This window comes from Ovis aries, chromosome 19 (genome assembly GCF_016772045.2).
Source record: "Ovis aries strain OAR_USU_Benz2616 breed Rambouillet chromosome 19, ARS-UI_Ramb_v3.0, whole genome shotgun sequence".
Classification (NCBI taxonomy): domain Eukaryota; kingdom Metazoa; phylum Chordata; class Mammalia; order Artiodactyla; family Bovidae; genus Ovis; species Ovis aries.
Window position 1 is genome coordinate 21,642,698 of NC_056072.1, and position 20,655 is coordinate 21,663,352.

General features: G+C 44.3%; 1 protein-coding gene and 1 long non-coding RNA gene across 14 annotated transcripts in view; one reads left to right on the top strand and one right to left on the bottom strand.

Annotated features, from left to right (window-relative positions):
- Positions 1-20,655, bottom strand: part of ITPR1 (inositol 1,4,5-trisphosphate receptor type 1) — a 348,286-nt gene that overhangs the window by 131,046 nt on the left and 196,585 nt on the right. For all 13 annotated transcript variants that reach the window (XM_060402187.1, XM_027958140.3, XM_027958135.3 and 10 more), the window contains 8 exons: positions 19,845-20,045; positions 18,145-18,396; positions 16,190-16,315; positions 14,119-14,247; positions 8,166-8,286; positions 5,791-5,975; positions 1,803-1,951; positions 782-893 (listed from right to left, as the gene is read on the bottom strand). In XM_060402187.1, the coding sequence (XP_060258170.1) occupies positions 782-893; positions 1,803-1,951; positions 5,791-5,975; positions 8,166-8,286; positions 14,119-14,247; positions 16,190-16,315; positions 18,145-18,396; positions 19,845-20,045 (1,275 nt within the window). The remainder of the gene's footprint in view (positions 1-781; positions 894-1,802; positions 1,952-5,790; positions 5,976-8,165; positions 8,287-14,118; positions 14,248-16,189; positions 16,316-18,144; positions 18,397-19,844; positions 20,046-20,655) is intronic.
- LOC121817218 (uncharacterized) lies at positions 8,218-18,149 on the top strand. The gene is made up of 3 exons (XR_006057025.2): positions 8,218-8,332; positions 8,751-8,817; positions 17,861-18,149. It is a non-coding gene; the product is annotated as an uncharacterized LOC121817218 (long non-coding RNA).

The window sequence follows — 20,655 nt, forward strand, 5'->3', positions numbered from 1 at the left end:
AATCTAGTTGTCACCATCTCTTTTGACAGGGGAGGCTGTGATTTAATTATCAAGCATTCTTCACAGAGATGAACAACAGTTATTTACTGTGTATTTGATAAGTCAATGATATCAGCATATTTACCTACTTGGAAAATGCTGATAAAAGTGGCTTCAAGACAGTAAATGAATATTATTGCCTTCAAAGTAGACTGGTGAGACTTAAATTCAGGCCCTGTTTTTCGCTGGGGGCAGAAAGGAAGAGCAATGGGGCTGTTTTTATCCTACCTGGACCAAAATCGGGGGTGTGCGGGCTGTTTTCTGTACATCATGGCTCACTGCATGTGCTGAGAAGTCTCAGCTCCCCAGGCATGGTCCATTTCTCAATCTCAGTGAGAAAAGGTGACATGTCTGCCTGTCTTCATTCCAGTTAGAACTGGAGGCCGTTTCTTTATACACTGGGAGGATTGTGTAACGTTTCACCAGAAAGAAGCAAGTAAACCCACAGCTATGCTCAGCTGGAACCCAAAACTCAGGAACACACACACCTTGGTACACAAGAGGCATTTGCATTCTCACTGGGAATTTAATAGACGGAAAATCTTGTTGTCCCTATTTTTCCGAATATAGATTGTATGGCAAGCAGCCTAAAAGAGACACCTAAGTGTGAATAAGTGTTTTTTGTTTTTTTAAGTTATCCCTCCAGTCAATATGCCTGAACTAAGGTGGATTTCTAAGCGCCCCCACTCTGCTGCTATCTGATAGCAACGCCTGGTTTTCACATGAAAATAGAAGGCAGTACCTTTTCTCCATAGCCTCTGTCTTTGGTCATCATTTCTCTGAGGGTCTGAAGGACCTTTATGCAGAGTTTCTCCTCATTCTCCTCCAGCAGCTGTTTAGTGTGTTTGATTAACCTGAATGGAGGGGAAAACCACGAATTACATCCCTGAAACAACCTTTACATTAAAAAAAAAAAAAAAAAAAAAAGAAACTTATTGTAACTAGTCTGTTAGTGAACTAATGTTTACCAAAGGCTCCCAGGCTTAAACAGACTTCCGGGCAGTCCCTTCACTAACAGCCGGTCGGTGTCTCAATAGCGACACCTGCTGGTCAGCAGCAGCAAACAGGTCCGAAGGGAGACAGAGGCCCACTCAAAACTGCTGTTTATGGAGTGCAGTTATTTACCCACTGAGGATTGTCAGTAATGTGGCCAAAATATGTCAGCAGTGTTAAAAAAAAAGAAAAGAACCTCAAGAGTATGATGGCTGGGATAAACACATCCCAACCATCACTTTGTTTATCCAGTCTTATCCTTTGACGGGCCCAGAAAATAAAGCAGCAGCAGAATTCATGCTCAAGCTAAGCAACCAACCAACCTTAGGATGAAAATCAGACAGCGATCTCGGGTCATGGGACCAGTTGCTTCTTCTAGATGACGCCCCACAGCATAAAACGAGAAGCTACAAAGCTGCTGGGAAAAGACTGTGAGGCCCTGGTAGGTTTGAGCTTTCTGAGCATTCCAGGGCCGTGGCTTTTGGAGTCTGTATGTCAGTCCATGGTGGGCATCCTGCCTGCATGTGGTGAGTGGAAGATGAATGACCAGGCGTGTGGTTCTCAAAGAAGAAGTTGTCACCCAACAACAGTGTTGCTAAGTAGGACTGCACCTACACACTTCCTTTAGAACAGTCGGAACAGACCCCCCGTGCTAGACCTTGCTGTTTTCATCAAACACCAGGCCAGCCCCGCCTTCCCTGGGAGCCAGCGCTGCGTCTGGTCATTGGGGTTTTGCCCCAGCGAGCACCGTGGCGGGAGGGGCTGCTTACTTGCAGATGAAGCCCCCGCTTTCACACTTCCTCCTGGCATCCGTGTTCTCTGGGAACAGCAGCTCGGGCCGGTGGAGGACATCCACCAGCACAGATAACTCGGCCTGCACCAGGGGCCGGAGACGGTCCTCCAGGGCCGAGACGATGTCCTGGAACGGAAGCACAGCCCAGGTGAGCAGCTTGGGCCGAGGCGACCGCGGAGGGTGGGAACATTCATTTCTGACCTGAGGCATGACCACAGACTAGGCTGGGTTACAGTAACCTCAGCACCGTCTGGTATGTGCCTCAAGTTACTAGACATTGCCCAACGGTTACCTGAAGCATTAGACCCTGATGCAGAAAACAGAGAAATAACAAAGACGTAACATCCTTCCCACCCGCTCTGTGAGATGGTCCTTATGCTACCCAAGGCATCATTCCGTATGTTTAAAAATAGGATGCAAAAAGTACATTCGACAACATGGAAAGGTGTCTACATTACAAGTGTAAAAAAAATGGCCAAACAATAGTATGGACTCTACGATCCACTTTTTTATCAGCAACATTAATGTCTAAAGGATATGCAGCCAACATTGAAACATCATTAGTGGTTTTCTCTGAGAGGTGGGATTACAGGTGATTCCAGTTTTCTTCTATTTAGTGGTACTTGTGAGTATTGTCAAATTATTTCCAATGAGCATGAATTATTCATATAATAAAATATCATATAAAAATGAGAACACAAAGGAATGAACATGCTGTATCAACATGCTAAATACATGTACCCTGATAGCATGATGGTCTTCAAATGCAAAACACATAGCTGTAGGAAAGGAAAACAGAGAGAAGTTGAAAGAGCAGCAAAACCAACACAACAAACACCATATAAAGGCAAATGGCAGGAAACAGATGAGAGATCATCTCCAAAAGATGCTCGAGTCTGCCGTCTGGCTGGCTAACTGAGAACCAAGCTACCGGCAAGCTGGCTAAGAAGGGCAGAACACGACACGCTGGGGAAGATCAGGTACGTCACCAGGAAGCTTTGCATGGACAAAGCCCACTGTAATTGCACTCATCTCAATTAGGGACCCAAATTTCATAGGCCTCAAATTCACAAAGAATTGAGTGATCTTTTATCTAGGAACCAAAGCTTATGAATACAATTCTACTTCATCTTACATTTAACAAAATTTGTCATCACTCAGTCTTATTTAGGATGCATTCAAGGAATGCATGACTAAATCAAACTGCTTTGGGCGGGGGGCGATATTCCCAACAATATTATGAGTACCCTGCAACATCCCTTAGTTTGGATTGACTTTCACACCACAGTCAGAAAGAGGGTTGCTTTGGCAAAATTCTTTGAGAATTTTGTCAGTTTCCCTAACAGTTCTCTCTGGGAAAGCACCCAATTTCCTCTTCTTCAACAGTGACTGGCCCTCACTCTGGCAATTCGTTATCTGTCTCCAGCTTTTGTACAAGATTGAAACAGTTCTTCGGCATCGTGTTCATGAAATCTTGCATCTTTTGCCAGGTTGGAACTTCACATTGCAATTGATTTGCATTGTATTGTCAAATGTAGAACATTCGGCAATCGGGGAGAGACCAACAGACAAGGATGGCGAAGCAATGGGCAGGGGGAGATGCCAGTGTTAAGTGAGGGGGATGTCTGAATGGGGGTTAATTATATAAGCACTTCATTTGCAAGTTAATGTTCTCACATTATGACAACTTTTGCCGTTCTGAGCAATCTCGTAACTGCAGGGACTCAGACAATAACTCATTAGATAAATGAGGATTGCTTTGGCTACTGGCCAAGTCTTTAAAACAAGCACTGCCTAAACTTATGTATTTTATTCTGTTACCCAAGAATATGCATAATGATCTAAGGAGAGCACTGGTTTCTAAGCCACAGAAAATTCAGTCTGAGCAGGAGAAAATGCTGTGTGTTCATCCAGTTATGAGTCTACAATGACCTTCCTCCTTCTAAACCATAGTGGAGATCAGGAAACACCTCATGGGGAATCAGGCTACCTTTGTTTAAGAAGTAGCGCTGTCATGACAAGGCTCAAATTCCTTCCTTAACCGGCAAGAGCCCCGCCCATCCACCCAGCTCTGCGGGCTCCAGCCAAGCCAACCTTCCTGAGGTCTCTGCGCCGTATTCTCCCCTGTGCAATGGCCTCCTCACAAGCTCTTCCCTTCCCTTTCCTTATTTAAGTCAGTTCCCCCATCCCCTGGTCTTGCTTCCAATGTTCCTTCCCCAGCAGGGCCTTTGTTGACCACCACCCCCAGCTCCAGGCAAGGTGGGCTTTCTCATCAGTATTTTCCACAGCACTGCTCACTCCTCCGCAGTGTCTGTCTCTCTTACCATTTTACTTTTATCTGTGTGATCTGCTCATTGTTTCTCTCCCTTCCAACACTGGAGACTCTATGAAGGTCAAGACTATCTCTGGCTTTGGTTGCTGTATCCCCTGTGCCTAGTGTGGGGCTGATGAACGCATCAGTGAACTCTTTTTTCTTTAGGTGACTTGTGTCACCCTTAGAGATCCATTTACTTCCCTTGTTACTGATAATTATTATGGTCATAAGGATAATGACCATAATAATATTGACAAGAGCAGGTCACCGATCAAGCGACCTGGCTCACTACCAGCCAGGTTCTGCTCTTTGCGCTTTAAGCGTATTGCATTTTCCACTGCCGTACACACACTGCAGTATAAGCGATTTTGCAAGCTCTTCTTCTTCAAATGGTGGTCTATGTCCTCCCCCCTTGAACCTAAGTAGACATACATCGCTATCTTGACCCAAAGAATATGACAGAAAGGATGCCATGTGATTTCTGAAGCCAGGTCACTAGAGCAATATAGCTTTTACTTAACTATCTCTCCAGACTTATCTTGGGGCCTGGCTGCCATGCTGTGAGGAAGTCCATCCTCTATGGGGAGGCTCCGTGTAGATATTTCAGGCAAGAGCTGAGGTCCCAGCCAACAATCAGTATCAACTGCCAAACGTGTGAATGAGTGCGATTTCAAGGTGAGTCCAAACACCACCACCACTGGACTGCAACTGCACGAATGAACTTGAGCAAGAAACACCTTGCTGAGCCCAGTAACCTCCAGAAGAGTCAAAGAATAAAATAATCGCTGCTGTCATTTCTGAGGCAGGCACAAGCGACTGGGACGCCTTAAGTCTCTTAATCTTCGTATCAACCCTATGACGTAGGTGTTACTATTAAATGCTTTTACAAGTTAGGAAGTTGGAGAAATTAAGTAACTTCCCTAAGGTTATGCATTTCTAAGCAGCAGAGCCACGATCGGGCACTGGCTTGAGATCACACTCTGCACCACGGCACCAAGCTCATCTAAAGGATCGATGATTCTCTAACCATGGTCCATGTGTCATCTGTGAGAAAATCACCTGAGGTGCTTGTTCAAAGGAAGATGTTAATATTGTGGAGTACGTTTAAACGTTTCACATCATCTAATCCTCACTATTCTCCCTCTAAACAAAAGAAGACCACGTCTCTTTGTAGGCACTAAGTAAACAGACTAGAATCTAGCTAGAATTTAGTAACACTTTTATTTTCATTTGGCTCATTTGATAGACAACTCCTCTCTCAGTTATGACTACACTTGTTTACCTACTGATTCAAGAGGCCAAAATCCCAAGATGATGGGGAAAAAATAGGAGCTGTTACACTCTTATTCTAAGCATCCTCTTCTAACACTGATTTATTCCTTCCTAGTAAGTGACAAGGGACTTCTTGAAAAAGAGATTTGTAAATCCATGAACAATCTCTGAAGATTATGACTTTGTTGGGAGTTTTTTTGGGTCCCGAGGAGCTTTGCTCTCCTGGCCCAACACACATATCTGCATTTGACTACCTACTCATCACAGTGATATCCCCCTGGGGCCAATCCTGGATTTTCCCTGGCTCAAGGAAGCCCTTCAATGTGGGGAGCCGCCTCGGGCTGGGTTACGGGTTGCTTCCATCAGCGCTGGGCATTACCTGCAGTCTCTCAATGATGTTCCGGTAGTCCCTGGAAGCGGCCAGGACAGAGTCTCTGCGGGCAGCGTTGCGGGCCGTCAGCCGCCAGTTCATGGCAGTTTTCTGCACGAGGTTGTGGGACTTAAGGAAGAGGTTGTTGACCTGACTGTCCAAGTCCACGGGAATGGCAATGGCCCGGCTCTTGGCTGCATAGGAGAGATGGGGCTCGTAAGCCCACAGCTCTGATGAGAGACCCCCCGAAACACAAACTACCCCCATCATCCCACAGGCAGGTGTGTCCATGCCTACAACGTTAGCATGGATACGCAGTTCAGCTGAACCTCACTCTCTGTTAGGCTGGGTTTTCTAATGTGAATTCTGAGGCCAGCAGCTGTGAGAAAAGTTACATGCTCCGAGGTCATACGGTTCAGGCAAGTCCAAAGGGCTTCTTCAGTGAATGGCTTCTTAGGGGCTCAGATATATCCATACATTTAAGAATTACCGAGACAGGGAACTCATCTAACCAGTAAACTGCTTTTTGAAAAATTCTCTGGTTTTGTATTCTTTCAACCATCTAAAAAATGCTGTTTTAAGCCAGACATAGTACAAAAGACAACATCTACTATGACATAAGCTATTCTGTCCAGATAAGCTGTTGTCTCCCTTTTAACCTCCTTCAAAAAAAGGGCAACTCTGGTCTCATCATGAGAAAACCAGTTAAATCCACAAAGGGGGACTTGACTACAGATACTTGACTAGGACATCAGAGGATGGTCAAGGCCACAGAAAATAAGGAAGGTCTGGACCCACTCCAGTACTCTCGCCTGGAGAATCCCATGGACAGGGGAGCCTGGCTACAGCCCATGGGGTTGCAGAGTCGGACACGACCGAGCATGCAGACACGAGAAATTGTCACAGACCAGAGACAACTAAACGTAATGTGGTGACCTGCATGGCTGTGAACAGAAAAAGGGCATCAGTGGGACAAGGGCTGAAAACCAAGTCTGGAAGTGTAGTTCACAGCAATAGGCCCATCTCAGTTTCTTAGTCTTGACGAACATAGCTGGTAATGTAAGATGCAGACATCGGGGGAAACTGGCTGAAGGCTATATGGGAACTCTGTGTTATCCTGGCAATGTTCTTAAAAGTCTAAACTTATTGCTAAATAAAAAGTTAATTTAAAAATTAAGTTAGATAACCAGATGAACAATCCTGCTTTCTATCTGGGAGATCCAACAACATTCAAAAAAAAAAGTAAGACAACTCTCGCCTGTCTTCAAAGCTCCATGCCAGCAGAAGCACAAAAGTGCTGGGGTTCATGGGCTGTGCAGTCTTCATGGTCCACTGTCTAACAAACACCAACGCTCCTTGCCTTTTCTCATCACTGCTAAGACTGTTAAAACATTTCTTCTCTCTGAGCTAGCCAACTCAGCAACTTGCCCCACTTTTAACCAACAGCCTCAAGAGGCACCATCACATAAGGGCAGAATTCAGGGTGATCAGAGCCCTATTTTGTCATATCATGAACCTATAATAACATATACCCTTTCAAAAGTTTAATCTCTTATTGTGAAATTGTGCCACGTAAATAAGAAGACACGAGAGCTTGCCATACGCATATAAAGGGAATTAGGCAGGGAAGACTGCGATCGGGCAACCAGCCCAATGGAACACAACTGCTCAACAGCGCTAAGAGCCCTACTCATCTCTGGTGTCTCCAGGGAGCTAAAAAGCTACTAGAGGCGGATAACCCTTCTCAATTTAGGAAGGAAGGCTTTCCCTTTTCATAGTATTTATGGGAAGGGGGTGGAACAGGGCAACAGAACAGAGACCGACAAAATCAGGGTGAAGTAATGGTCATAACTTCCTTTCAAAGCTGCCGACAAGGGGCGATGGGGAGCAGGAGGGGAGAGGGCAGGGGATGGAGGAGTTTTATCACCGAGAGGCAGGAGGAAGCAGATCGCCATCTCTGACAAAGGATGTTCCCCGGGGGTGGGTGTGCGCTTTGCACGAAAAGAAAGTTCCCATATGGTCAACTATGTTTACCGGATTCAACGGATGACTTTCTTGAACAAGGGGCTTCCCAGGCCCCTGAATGCACTTGAGCACACTGGAACTCGCCAAGACCTGCCTAACATTTAACCATGCAATCTGGCTTTTCAAAGCCTACCTTTCTTTGGGACTTGCTGGCTCTGAACTTTGGGAGGTGCTGGCTTGGAGAGATGAAAGGGAGGTTTAAGAATCAAGAAGATTGGGGTTCCAGCCCTGAGTCTGCGGCCTCTGGTGTGAGGGAGCTCTGCAGAGCTGCGGAGCTGGTGCTCTGTCCAGGGTGGCCTTGATCGCTGCTGGGTGGCCTGTTTCCACCATGTGAAATCCAGACCGAGGCGGAGTCTTACCTACATCAGAGAGCACCCGGATGCAGCTCTCCACCGAGGCCTTCTGGCTTGGCACGAGCCAGTTGCAGTGGTAAACCCGGAACACACCTTGCAGCAGCTGCACAAAGACAGGCTGGCGAGTCTGCAAGAAAGAGGACAAGGAGGAGGCCGCGTGAAGACATCTACTTGTAAGTGACCGAGACAGTGGTCAGAAGCAGACACTGCCCTGAACCACAGGTTCACAGACCCTTAGGCAAGAGTGGGAGGGGGTGGCTGGTGATGAACAGGGTTCCAGAAGTGGCCGAGCCAACGGAGACCAAGTCAGAAACATTTTACGGCAATGCACAAACTTGATGCCAAGTCTGACCACTGGACGGAGCGGTGGAATCACAGCCTCAGCGCTGGTATTCTGACTGTGTGACTGTAGCCAAGTCACTTTACTTCTCCGACCTTTAACTTCTTGCAAGATATAAAATACAAGATTAGGCTGACAAACTCCCAGAGCTCTTTTCAGATGTTATGTGAGTAGAACCCATATGTTTTAATCAGCCTTGATAAACTGGTAAGTGGATCTCACCTAGAATACTCCTTGTCTATTTCACGCAGTGTCTCCAATGGTAAAAGGAGAATACGGTTCTCATGGTGACTATGCAAAAGTGTTCATCTGCCACAGGTGAGTGCTTGCAAGTGAACTGCAGAGGAAGACCTATGATAGTATACGTCTGTACTCATTTTAAAAGAAGTCAAACGACTTCAGCAATCTGACACTGACTTCCTGAAGGCATGTGCAAACTGTAATTTTGGCCTTCATCTGAAGTTATCTGCATCAGGGTAGCTTTAGACCTGCATGGTAAAGGTCACCATGGACGGTACACTACTCCACTGGTCTGCAATTTTTAGGAGGATGTACTTGCATATCCCCTCTGAAACATAGGAGGACTTAATATAGCAAAGAAAAAAAGTACTCAAAATATACTACAGAAGTTTCTTAGATGAAAGGATAACAAATGTAAAGTGCTAGGGGCAAAGGAAGATTACTGTAAGAAATTAAAATGGGTTATGAGATCGTGTATATGTGGAATCTAAAAAAAAGATACAACTGAATTTATTTATAAAACATAAGTAGACTCACAGACATAGAAAACGCACTTGCAGTTACCAAAGGGGAGAGGGATAAATTAGGAGTTTGGGATTAAAATATGCATGCTACTATTATAAAATAGATAACCAGCAAGGACTTAGTGTAGAGCCCAGGGAAATATACTCAATATCTTATATAACCTACAATGGAAAAGAACCTGGAAAAGAATAGACAGTGTATATGGATAACTGAATCACTTTGCTGTCCATCTGAAACAAATGATCAAATATACTCCAATATAAAATAAAAGTGAAAAAAAAAAAAACAAACAAACAGAAGCGGCAAACAAATGCCTCCTCTGCTGAGGGGATAGCACAATATTCCTGAGGGGATGTCAGGTCTTGGTGACCCGGGCTGGTGGCACATCCTTGGAGCCTGGGCAGCCTTGGGTCTCGAGGCTGGACTGTCCTGGGGCTGAGGAAGCTGGGAGGAAGTGGCGGCAAGTGAACCCACCCCTCAAGACCAGTAGTGGTGCCCGGCTCCCCCCATTTCCAGGTCCAGGTAGGCCCACCCATAGCCAAACAAAGCCCAGTGTACCCAAAGGAAGTCAGAGCCCTTGGACTGGACGAGTCCGGAACAGTCCCCCAGTCTCCAGGGCGGGTTGTCACCTCCAGACTCCCATCCTTAGAGTCACCCTACCCACGGAAGACAGAACCCTCAGGAGAGCGGTGTCGCAAGAGCTGGGATTTGTCTGGGAGGCGAAACATACAGGGAAAGAAGTAAGGAGACACAGGCTCCTGTGTCTAATTTACAAGCCACAAACCTAACTTGCTAAAGCTCTGCTTGCCCAAGGAAGCCCAGTTGGGCATGAGGAAATGCTGCCGCCTTGTGGCCATTTCTCATAACAACAACTTTTACACGTGTGCTGATGGGCACGAATAGACACAAGGCCTGTTGGGCACGAAGAAATGCTGCCGCCTTGTGGCCATTTCTCGTAACAACTTTAAAAGGAGTGCGGATGAGCATTGACTTATTCAAGCCCTGCGGAGCTATAAATGACATCTGACCTCAAGAAATACCTTGGTGTAGGTCATCGAAAAATAATGAAAAAAACGACAGATTTTCCAGAACCTTATTTCAAAAGGTAAATGTTCCACTGTTTAAAGAAAAGTAAAAACACATGAAAAGATGCTCAACTTCGCTAATTATTAAGAGAAATGCAAATCAAATCACATTGAGGTATCACCCCACACCACTCAGAATGGTCATCCTCAAAAAGTCTTCAAAGAATAGATGCTGGACAAGGCATGGAGAAAATGATGCCCTCCTATGCTGTTCGACAGAACAGAAATTGATATGGCTACCACAAAGAACAACATGGAGAATCCTAAAAAAACAGAGCTACCAAATGATCCAGCAATCCCACTATTAGGCATGTTTCCAAAGAAAACCTTAACTCAAAAAGACACAAGCACCCCAACTTTCACTACAATCCTATTTACAATAGCAGGACAAGGATGCCACCAAAATATCCAGGGACAGGTGAATAGACACAGGAGGTGTGTCCATATGGACAATGGAATATGACTCAGGCATTAAAAACACACACACACACAATGAAATAATGCCATCTGCAGCAACATGGATGATCCCAGAGATGATAATACTAAGAGAGAAAGACAAATATCATAAAATATCACTTAGAGACGGAATCTAAAAATTGACTCATGAACCACTTGATAAAACAAACAGATTCGAAGACTTTTAAAAAATCTGATAGTTACCAGAGATAAAGGGAGGAGGTGAGGGACAAATCAGAAGGTTGGCATGTTAATATGCCATGCCAGATACACAGTAATATAAACACACTTTAATAAAATAGACATCAACAAGGACCTATCACAGAGAACTCTACTCCACTTAGCACTCTAACATAATAAGAGTCTAAAAAGCAGATATGTGGATGTATACAAGTGAATCAAATTCAACAAACACAAATGCAACAATGTATATACACTATCCTCGCGGGGATCTTCCCAGCCCAGGGACTGAACCCATCTCTCATGTCTCCGGTATTTGCAGGTTCTTTACCACTAGTGCCACCTGGAAAGCCTATAAAAACTACACAGCAAAAAAAAATTGAAAGAAGGAAACAAACAAACAAGAAAGGCAGGCCTATCCCATCCCTGGAAAGAAAGAAATGGTGGAACATCCATGGAGCCTGGGCAGGCCAGGGTCACAAGGCTGGACTGTGCTGGGGCTGAGGGTGGTGGGGAGGATGTACCAGCCAAGAGATTCCCTTGGACCTGTAGTGCCTGGGCCCCCAGGATGGAACCACCATCCCCAGATCCAGGCTGGCCCTCTTAGACCTAAGTCAAACCCAGTGCCTGCAAAGGATGGTGGACCTGCTGGGAAGGAAGACCTCTGCAAACTCACCTGGTCTCCAGGATCCTGGTGATGGGGTTCCTGCTTCCAGCCTTCTTCCTTTGGGCCACCCCATCTACCTGCAATCTATCTACAGCACCCTCAGCATAGCACTTCTGCAGGGCTTGGGATTTGTTTGGGAGTGGTGGGCAAGGGTAAGTGGGGAAAGGTAATGAGATACAAGCCTTTGGGTGTCTGTTCAGGCAATTTCCACTCTAATTTACAACCCAGAAACATGACTTTCTCTAAGGCTTTGGTTACCCAAGTTACATCAGTGGGGAATGAAGAAGTGCTGCCGCCTTGTGGACGCTTCCCCCAACTACAACTTGAAAACCCTTCAATTTGGGCACTTTTAAGAACCCTGCCCTCAAGAAATGCTCTGTGGGAAGTGACTGAAGATGAATTCAAAACAGGGCTGACTCTCAGAAGCCAATTTCAAGCGCTAAATTATCCTCAAATTCTTTAAAAAGAAAACTCCTATGAAAACACGCTCAGCATCCCTAATGATTCAGTTCAGTTCAGTCACTCAGTCGTATCTGACTCTTTGTGACCCCATGAATCGCAGCACGCCAGGCCTCCCTGTCCATCACCATCTCCCGGAGTTCACTCAAACTCATGTGCATCGAGTTGGTGATGCCATCCAGCCATCTCATCCTCTGTCGTCCCCTTCTCCTCCTGCCCCCAATCCCTCCAATGAGGGTCTTTTCCAATGAGTCAACTCTTTGCATGAGGTGGCCAAAGTATTGGGAGTTTCAATGGTTTCCAATTACTTTGACTAGCTGATATTGACATTTGCTTTTGATCACAGTCTCTAGGAGAATGGGAACTGCCTCATAGCAATGGTCACTTTTAATTACAAGAGAAGCAAGTTCATCCTGATTAACCAAAGCATTTGGCTCTAAGTAGAATGGCTCTTGGTAAGGCGCACATTTTGGCCTCTAGACAACTCACGAGCTTGGGATCTAACAAGTTCTTATTCCCCAATGACACAAAAACCATGCACAGACATTCTAAAGGTGATATTCTTACTTTATGATACTTTAGAGATAACCAAAGGCTAGCAGAGAAGCTAAATTAAATAGAAGGTTACCAACAGTTCCTAAGAAAACATCTCTCACTAAAAATTCCAGAATTCAAGTTTGAGAGTCACACAGATCTGGGTTGAAATCATGGTTCTGCAATTAGCAGTGGTGACCATGGTTGAGGATGGTAATTTAATCCCCTGAGCCTCAATTTGTTCACCTGCAAAATGGGGATATACCATGAGTACTAAGTTAATATGAACTCCTCTGCATGAGTAACAGAATAGCAGTATCTAATAAATGTACCAGTGATATCATACTGACCGTGTATCACTCTTCTCTTGGAGAATTTACCTTAATTAAGATTATCTGTCTACAATTCAACGAGCCTGGGCCTGCATCAGCCCCAGGACACCTCCATCTACATGCAAGACAAGGATGGTTACTACTGCTCTTCTGGGCACCGGAGACCAAGTCCCATTTTCATCCTGCAGGCTGTGTCCATGGACCCGCAGTAAGACTCCCACAGCCAGTGACCCAGACCTCAGTTATATAAAGAAAAGTGACTTTTCCAAGAATAATGAAAATATCTCCCAGGTCCAGGGATTCACATTTTTGAAACTCTTAAGTACGCTGACAAACAGGCTGCAGGGCTGCTGCACAACTCCAGGAGGCGCCAGTGGTCAGCACGTGCCGGGGCTGGTGGAATGCGGTAGCCGCAGTATCAAGGCTCAAGGACGTCTCATTCCTGCTGGCCATGTAACCCCTTCTGATGAACTGTAGGTACACATTTGGGGTTATAATGGAGATTCCCAGACATGTTTTATTAAGTGTTGGGCTTTCCTAGTGGTCCAGTGGTGAAGAATCTGCCTGCCGATGCAGGGGATATGGGTTCCCTCCCGGGTCTGCAAAGATGCCACAGAGTCACTAAGCCTGTGCACCCAACTACTGAGCCTGTGCTCTCGAGCCCGGGAGCCGCACCCACTGAGCCCACGCATGCACCTGCTGAAGCCCCCTCACGATGAGAAGCCTGAGCACAACAACTAAAGAAAGCCCACGTGTAACAACAAAGACCCAGTGTGGTCAAAAATGAAAAAATACATCATTTTTTTAAAAACTGTTAACACACTACCACTCATTTGAAAGCTGCTTGTCTTTCTAAGGTTGGAGGTAAGGAATCAACAAGATTAAAGAGGGAGAAAAAAAGAAGTCATTTTCAGGAAAAAAATCAACAGCCATAGAACCACCTGATACAGAAAACCATTCTCAGGTACTTCATTATCCATGCAATTCCTGTAAAAACCATTCTCCACGAAGAGGAGAGCATCTGTCATCAATGCTTCGCGGAGGGCTGGCTTGTCCACAGCCACTCACTCCAGAATCGGCACCAAGTCCATCTGCCGAGGATCTCCTGGGAATTACCTGCATCTCTGTTCGTATTTCTTACCTGCAATGTTGTACTCTGGTCTGAGAAGGGAGAGCTGAAGAACGTGGTGACGATGCTCATGACAATTTCGGTGACATACTTCTCCAGAACTGAGTCTGCGTGTTTCCTGTCGCTTGTGTTGTTACAGGCCTGGAGGACAAGTCAGTGCTTTAGACCTTGTACCAAAACCTGCAAGTTCCTTGTAAAATTAAGAACTCTATGACTATTTCTGCTAATTACCCTTAACAAAGGAAAGGCAAAAGCCTGCAAGTCAGTATTTCTCCTCTTAAGAGGAGGAGAACAATTAGGGACTTCCCTGGTGGCCCAGGGGTTAAGACTCCATGGTTCCAATGCAGGGAGCATGGGTTTTATCCCTGGTCAAGGAACTAAGATTCCACATGCCATGTGTGGTGCAACCAAAAAATAAAAATAAATGAATAAATAAAAGAGAACAATGATAAAAAAAAAAAAACGAATCATGGTAAAAGAGAAACAGATCAGCTTGGATATCATGGTGAAGAATTATAAAACATTCAAGTTGGCATGGGACCTACAAGGCCATCACTTCCTAATTCCTACCAACTTGTGGCCAATCTAAAGCCCCCAAAGGCACTAACAGGCTTAATCCCTACAGCTGCCTCTAGGTACCCTAAAAGGAAACTGCTTAAGTCATTCACCCTCTCTAGGTCATAGGTAACTAATGCATATCATCAAGATACTTAATCAAGTATTACCACTGAGGTCCACTGGGCATGATATTCTCCAAACCTCCAACACTCCTTTCCATTCAGTGAAAACTCTACTGAGCCACAGTACTGCTGAAAATAGTGGGCTGTGACTCAATAACTGTATGTGTAAGTTTAGGGGTGAAGGGAGACTTCAGGTTTCACCTGGACTTTAGATAATTTTGCTGCTTAGAATCCGATTACACATTTAGAAGAACAGGTTTAAGAAATTCATTTCTTTTTTTTTTTTTTTTTTTGACCACAACACGCAGCTTGTGGGATTTCAGTTCCCCAACCAAGGACCGAACTGGGCCCTTGGCAGCGACAGCGAGAGCTCTAACCACTGGACTTCTGAGGAATTCTCCCCAAATATTTAACATCTATTTTATTACCAAACTCACTAGCCCTCTAATTTGAGATATAAAATCATATATATAATTTTAAAAATTACGAAGGGTAAAACCAGCAAATTTTATAAACTGTCATGTTCTGAGTCCACTGATGAGCAGTTGGTAGACACATCCAGAAGTGAAGTTAGCAATGAATTTTAAAGCATTTTTAAACAACTTAAGGCAGGGATGAGCCAAGTTAAGGGCTGGTGGCTGTTTTTATAAATGAAGTTTTACTGGAACCCAGCCAAGTCCATCTGTTTACATGCCACTGCGGTCACTCTCACACTACCAGAGCAGAGTTGAGTAGCTGCGACAGGGACCGCACGGCCTGCAAAGCCAACCACGTTTACTATCTGGGTCTTCACAGAAAACTTTGTTGAGTCCTGATTTAAACAAGCAAAGCAGGATTTCCATTTCAAGCCAAACCTCCAGATTTATGGGATTAAAAGACTAGGAAGAGCTTGAGATTAAAATTAAAATATATACATATTTAAATTATATATATATCAACCCTGAATACTCGTTGGAAGGACTGATGCAGAAGCTGAAGCTCCAGTATTTTGGTCACTTGATGCGATCTGCCAACTCACTGGAAAAGTCCCTGATGCTGGGAAAGATCAACGGCAGAAGGAGAAGAGGGTGTCAGAGGATGAGATGCCTGGATGGCATCACTGATGCAATGGATATGAACGTGGGCAAATTTCGGGAGGTGGTGAGGGACAGGGAGGCCTGGCGTGCTGCAGTCCATGAGGTCGCAAACAGTCGGACATGATTGGCTGCTGAACAACAATATATGTCTGTGATGCCAACACTAGGGTGTTATTAAACACAGGTCTTGATCAGAAGAAAATTAAGTTCTTGTAGGTTCCTTGTATTTATACTGGTAACTGTACAGTCAAGAGAAAATGCCACATTCTATGATTCTACAATGCACACATACCCCTTCCCCTGTCTCCTTAGTTCCAGAAGCCTTACCCTGCAGATGTCGACAAGGAAATTCTCAAACAATTTCCACATGTGATTACTGGTATAAATCTCCTTCATTTCCACTTCCGTATCCACATAGCAGTGATTCAGGAAGTTAATGTAGGCAATTTTAACCTGAAAAAGAGAAACAGATTTTTCTGTAAGAATCAACTTATTCATAGTACGTGACTGTTCCCTCAAATTAACAATGACAAAGACAGACCAATATGGCCATTCCATTTTCTCTTAACCACTGAATTTCTATGGCTTTTTGATGGTCAAAATTCACCAAGATGAAATTTGAAAACAAAGCTTTTGGAAGAGAAAATGTTCATGACTTCCAGGTAAAGAATGGAACAAAACACTGGGACCACAAAAGATGGACAGGTTTGACTACATTAAAGTTAAGAATTTCTACTCATAAAATGGCTGTTACAAGAGTTAAATGACACAGTTTGAGAGAAACTGTTTGCAATGCATATCTCCACAAGGAATTCTTACAGATCTCTGCATGTAAGATGGACATGCCAAGGAAAAAAGGGGCAAAAAATGTGATCTGATATTTACTTAAAGGAATAGTAAATGTCAAAAACAATATATGGAAAGGAGCTGAATCTCATTTAGTAATCAAGAAGACAGAAATTAAAACCACTCTGAGATATCATTATACACCCATCAGACTGAAAAATAATAATAATAATAAAGGGTGTGACAACAATAAAAGCGGGCAGGATTTGGAGTGATAAGAGCTCTGTGGTGAGGGGCCGCTGAGGTCAAACTGCTGGAAGGCACTACACACTGTCAAGTCAAAAGAAAGAAATGCACCTTGGATGACACAGCACTTCTAAGTGTTCACCCTACAAAAATCCAGTAACTTTTCCAAAAAGTAGTCTAAAAACAGTATATATTTAATATATACTACATAATCTATGCTGTGCTGTGCTCAGTCGTGTCTGACTTGTTGCAACCCCATAGACTGTAGCCATCAGGCTCCTCTGTCCATGGGGTTCTCCAGGCAAGAATACTGGAGTGGCTTGCCATGCCATTCTCCAGGAGACCTTCCCAAACCCAGAGATTGGACCCAGGTCTCCTGCATTGCAGGTGGATTTCTTACTGTCTGAGCTACCAGGGAAGCCCAAGACCACTGGAGTGGGGAGCCTCTCCCTTCTCCAGGGGATCTTCCCAAGCCAGGAATCAAACCGCGGTCTCCTGCATTGCAGGCAGGTTCTTTATACCAGCTGAGCTAGCAAGGAAGCCCACATATGTGCACGCTCTCTCTCTCTATACACACACGCATATATAAAAATGCATATGTATATATACTAGTAATATAAACTAATATATTTTAAAACCTGAAGAAAAAATATATATTGCATGATCCATTTTTTTTTTGTTACTAGTTAATGTATATGAATAGAGAAAACAAAAGCTGAAAGGATTTACTTCAAAAACCTAACAGGTATTTATTACGGGTGGTAAAATTGAAGATTACTTTCCATTTCTTACTGGTTACCTGCAGTTCCTGAATATTTTACAGCTGTCATTCATGATTTTTGCATCGCAAGTTTTTGTTTTAAAGAATAAACCTATTATGTTTTACACTGGTGTGAACTGTCTCTTTAGCCACCCTTCATCTCATTTCTGAGAAGTCTGTTCAGCTCAATGCTCCTGTTTCAACAGGTGAAATGATTGGTTCCAGAGCTGAAACCCTGCAGCAGTTCCCTGTTCTTTCTCAAGGAGACAAGAAGAAAGATTTACTTCCCCTGTCATTCCTCTCACACAAAATCAAGGCTCAAGAGGATGCTGTTTTGGCCACTGGAAGTCTCACAGCTAAGCGAGCCGTGGGAGTCAAGGCTGTGAGGTCCTACCTGGGTCAGCTCCATCCAGCCGCGCCCCCCGCCACTCACACACCATGTGGAGAGTCACGAGCAGAGCCCACCCACCCTGGAGACACAGCCGCTCACCTCGGGGATGCAGTCCTCGTGGGTCACCACGCGGACAATGTCATCCAGCGGGAGCAGGGAGTTGCATTTGATCTCCGTGTAAACGTTCTTGCCCTCTGTGCACACGGCCAAGAGCTCCACCAGATGGATGTGGTACATGAGGGGGCTGTTCTCGTCCATCCGGTCCCGCTCAGATCTCATCATCTGAATCAGGGTCTGGAAAGAGGCTCTGTCGTTGTAGAACACGAGGACATCCTCTCCTGAGTTAACCAGCTGTGATCAGTAAGAGAGCAAGGCTTGTTTATAGCACAAGCTTGCTGGGATGGGCGAAGCATTAAAAAAGAAATCTATTCACACAGACAGATGTTCTGTCAGCATTTACCTTCCAAATCCAGTTGCATTTATATTACTGAACTCATCCACACTTCATTCATTTTTATTACTAAACAACTAAAAAATTCAGCAGCAGCATTTTCATTTAGATGTAAAAATATCACAGCAGTCCTAAACACTATTAGGGGAAGACAAAGTCTACATACCAGCATTAATGTATCAAGCAAAAATGTAGATTTCAAGCCTGCCCTTGTATTTCCCCTAATAATTGGGCTATGATTTTTTTCTCTTTAAAAATGTTTCCATCTCCTTTTCACACTTTGTATTTTTCTTACAGCTCTTTCATACACTGCCTTATTTCTTCACAATCACAAATAATCCAATTCTAATTAAAATACACCTTCCTTTCAGCACTCAAAGAGTCAAGGCATTCCTATTCATAACTTGTCTGCTGGGGACTGGAGGGTTATTAATCTACTTGAGAATTAAGTGTTAAAATTGTTCAGCACTGCATGAAATATGAAAGATCCGAAAAGGGCTGACACGGAAGTCAAAATAAATACGGTCAATATTATTCACTTAATAACAGCTAACCTTTATGAACTCTGAGAATGTTCCCACAATAGCTTACAATACCAACTCGAACAGCAACTGCAATAAACGGTAGCTATCACTGTCATCTTTATCTCATTTAACTAGCCTGTAAGTTTCTCAATCCTGAATCACACAGCCTGGGACATGGAACAGAAGACATTCGTATCCCAGGTCAAGCCAACACTTCTAACGCCACTATATCATCTTCCACTGAAATCATATGTGTAGATAAGACCATAACTCCAAGTGTTAGCTGGATTTACTTGAGATTCCATTTATTTTTTAAAGATGGAAAGATGACAGCAAGCACCTACAGAAGCTGAAGTCCCGAGGGTGGCAGAGACCCAAGGGGGACTTTGCCCCGATTCTACTGACCAGCTTCTCGTGAAGCATCAAACAACAATATTCCCAGCTAGTTAATTAGGTGTATAATTTTCTTTTTTAAGTTACAGAATTCACAAGAAGAACTTCTTTGGCTCAAAGGATTCTATCCACAATTAACCTCAATTCACTGTATTTTGGTTCAATTTTCTTGGGCTGTTTTACTCAGAAGAATCCTAGCCAATGATCCTTAAAATAGATTTATTGCTATGAAAAAGTAAATTGGATTCTTGGCTGTTTCTACAGTTTAAGCTCACACACGCAAGATCACACACACTTGCACATGCACACACATACATTACTTTTTTTTTAATGGCCCCTGGACACGGTGCCAGGTTATACAAATAAAATTAAATAATTTGTAAGTCCCTGAGAACACCAGATGAAGGTATTTAGAAATACGTAGCTGTCACCTCGGCCATGACCATGTCTTGGCACTTCTTGATGAATTTCCCTTCAGCCTTGACAATCGTCTGCAGGAACTTGATGTACTGGACATTTCGACCGTGAGTCTCGATGCAGTGAACAAAGTGCTGGACGACCCGCTCGTTGATCTCGCTGCACAGCTGGAAGTTGTTCATGAAGATGTGTTGCATCGTGACGGCTTCCAGGATCTGACGCGAGAGCAAGGGCACAGAGACAGGGTCAAAGGGAGGGCAGGGCGAGAAAGAGTCTACCCCAACACAGGCAGGGGCACTCAGCCCCACGAGAGCATCCTTCTCCATCCTCGCTTCTCGATGGCGTTCCTGTTAACTCAACTTTTTCAATCATGTGTAATCAAACCACTGGGCAGTAAACAAACCATTAGTTTTCCGCTGAATGAATTTCAGGGGGAAGCTCAGCACCCAGCTCAAGAAACAAAATAGACCGCTTATGGCCCACTCTCTCCAAGTTTACCAATTATTTTGACTTCCACAACCACAGATTAGTTTTGCCCAGTCTTGAACCTCAAGCATCCTCTTCTACCTGCCTTTTGTTCAAACTGCAACAGAATCATCCGTGTTGCTGTGTGTGTTACTAGCTTGTTTGCTGTCACCACTACGCACATTCCATCGCATGAATATACCACGTGCATTTATCTGTTCTACTGTTGATGGGCATTTGGGGAGTGACTTAGCAACTAAATCACCACCACCACCACCAGTCTTGAGAGTAAGTAGCGACACAATTCTTATGACATATGTGATGAACAGTGTCACTCTGAATATTCTTCCAAATGTCTTC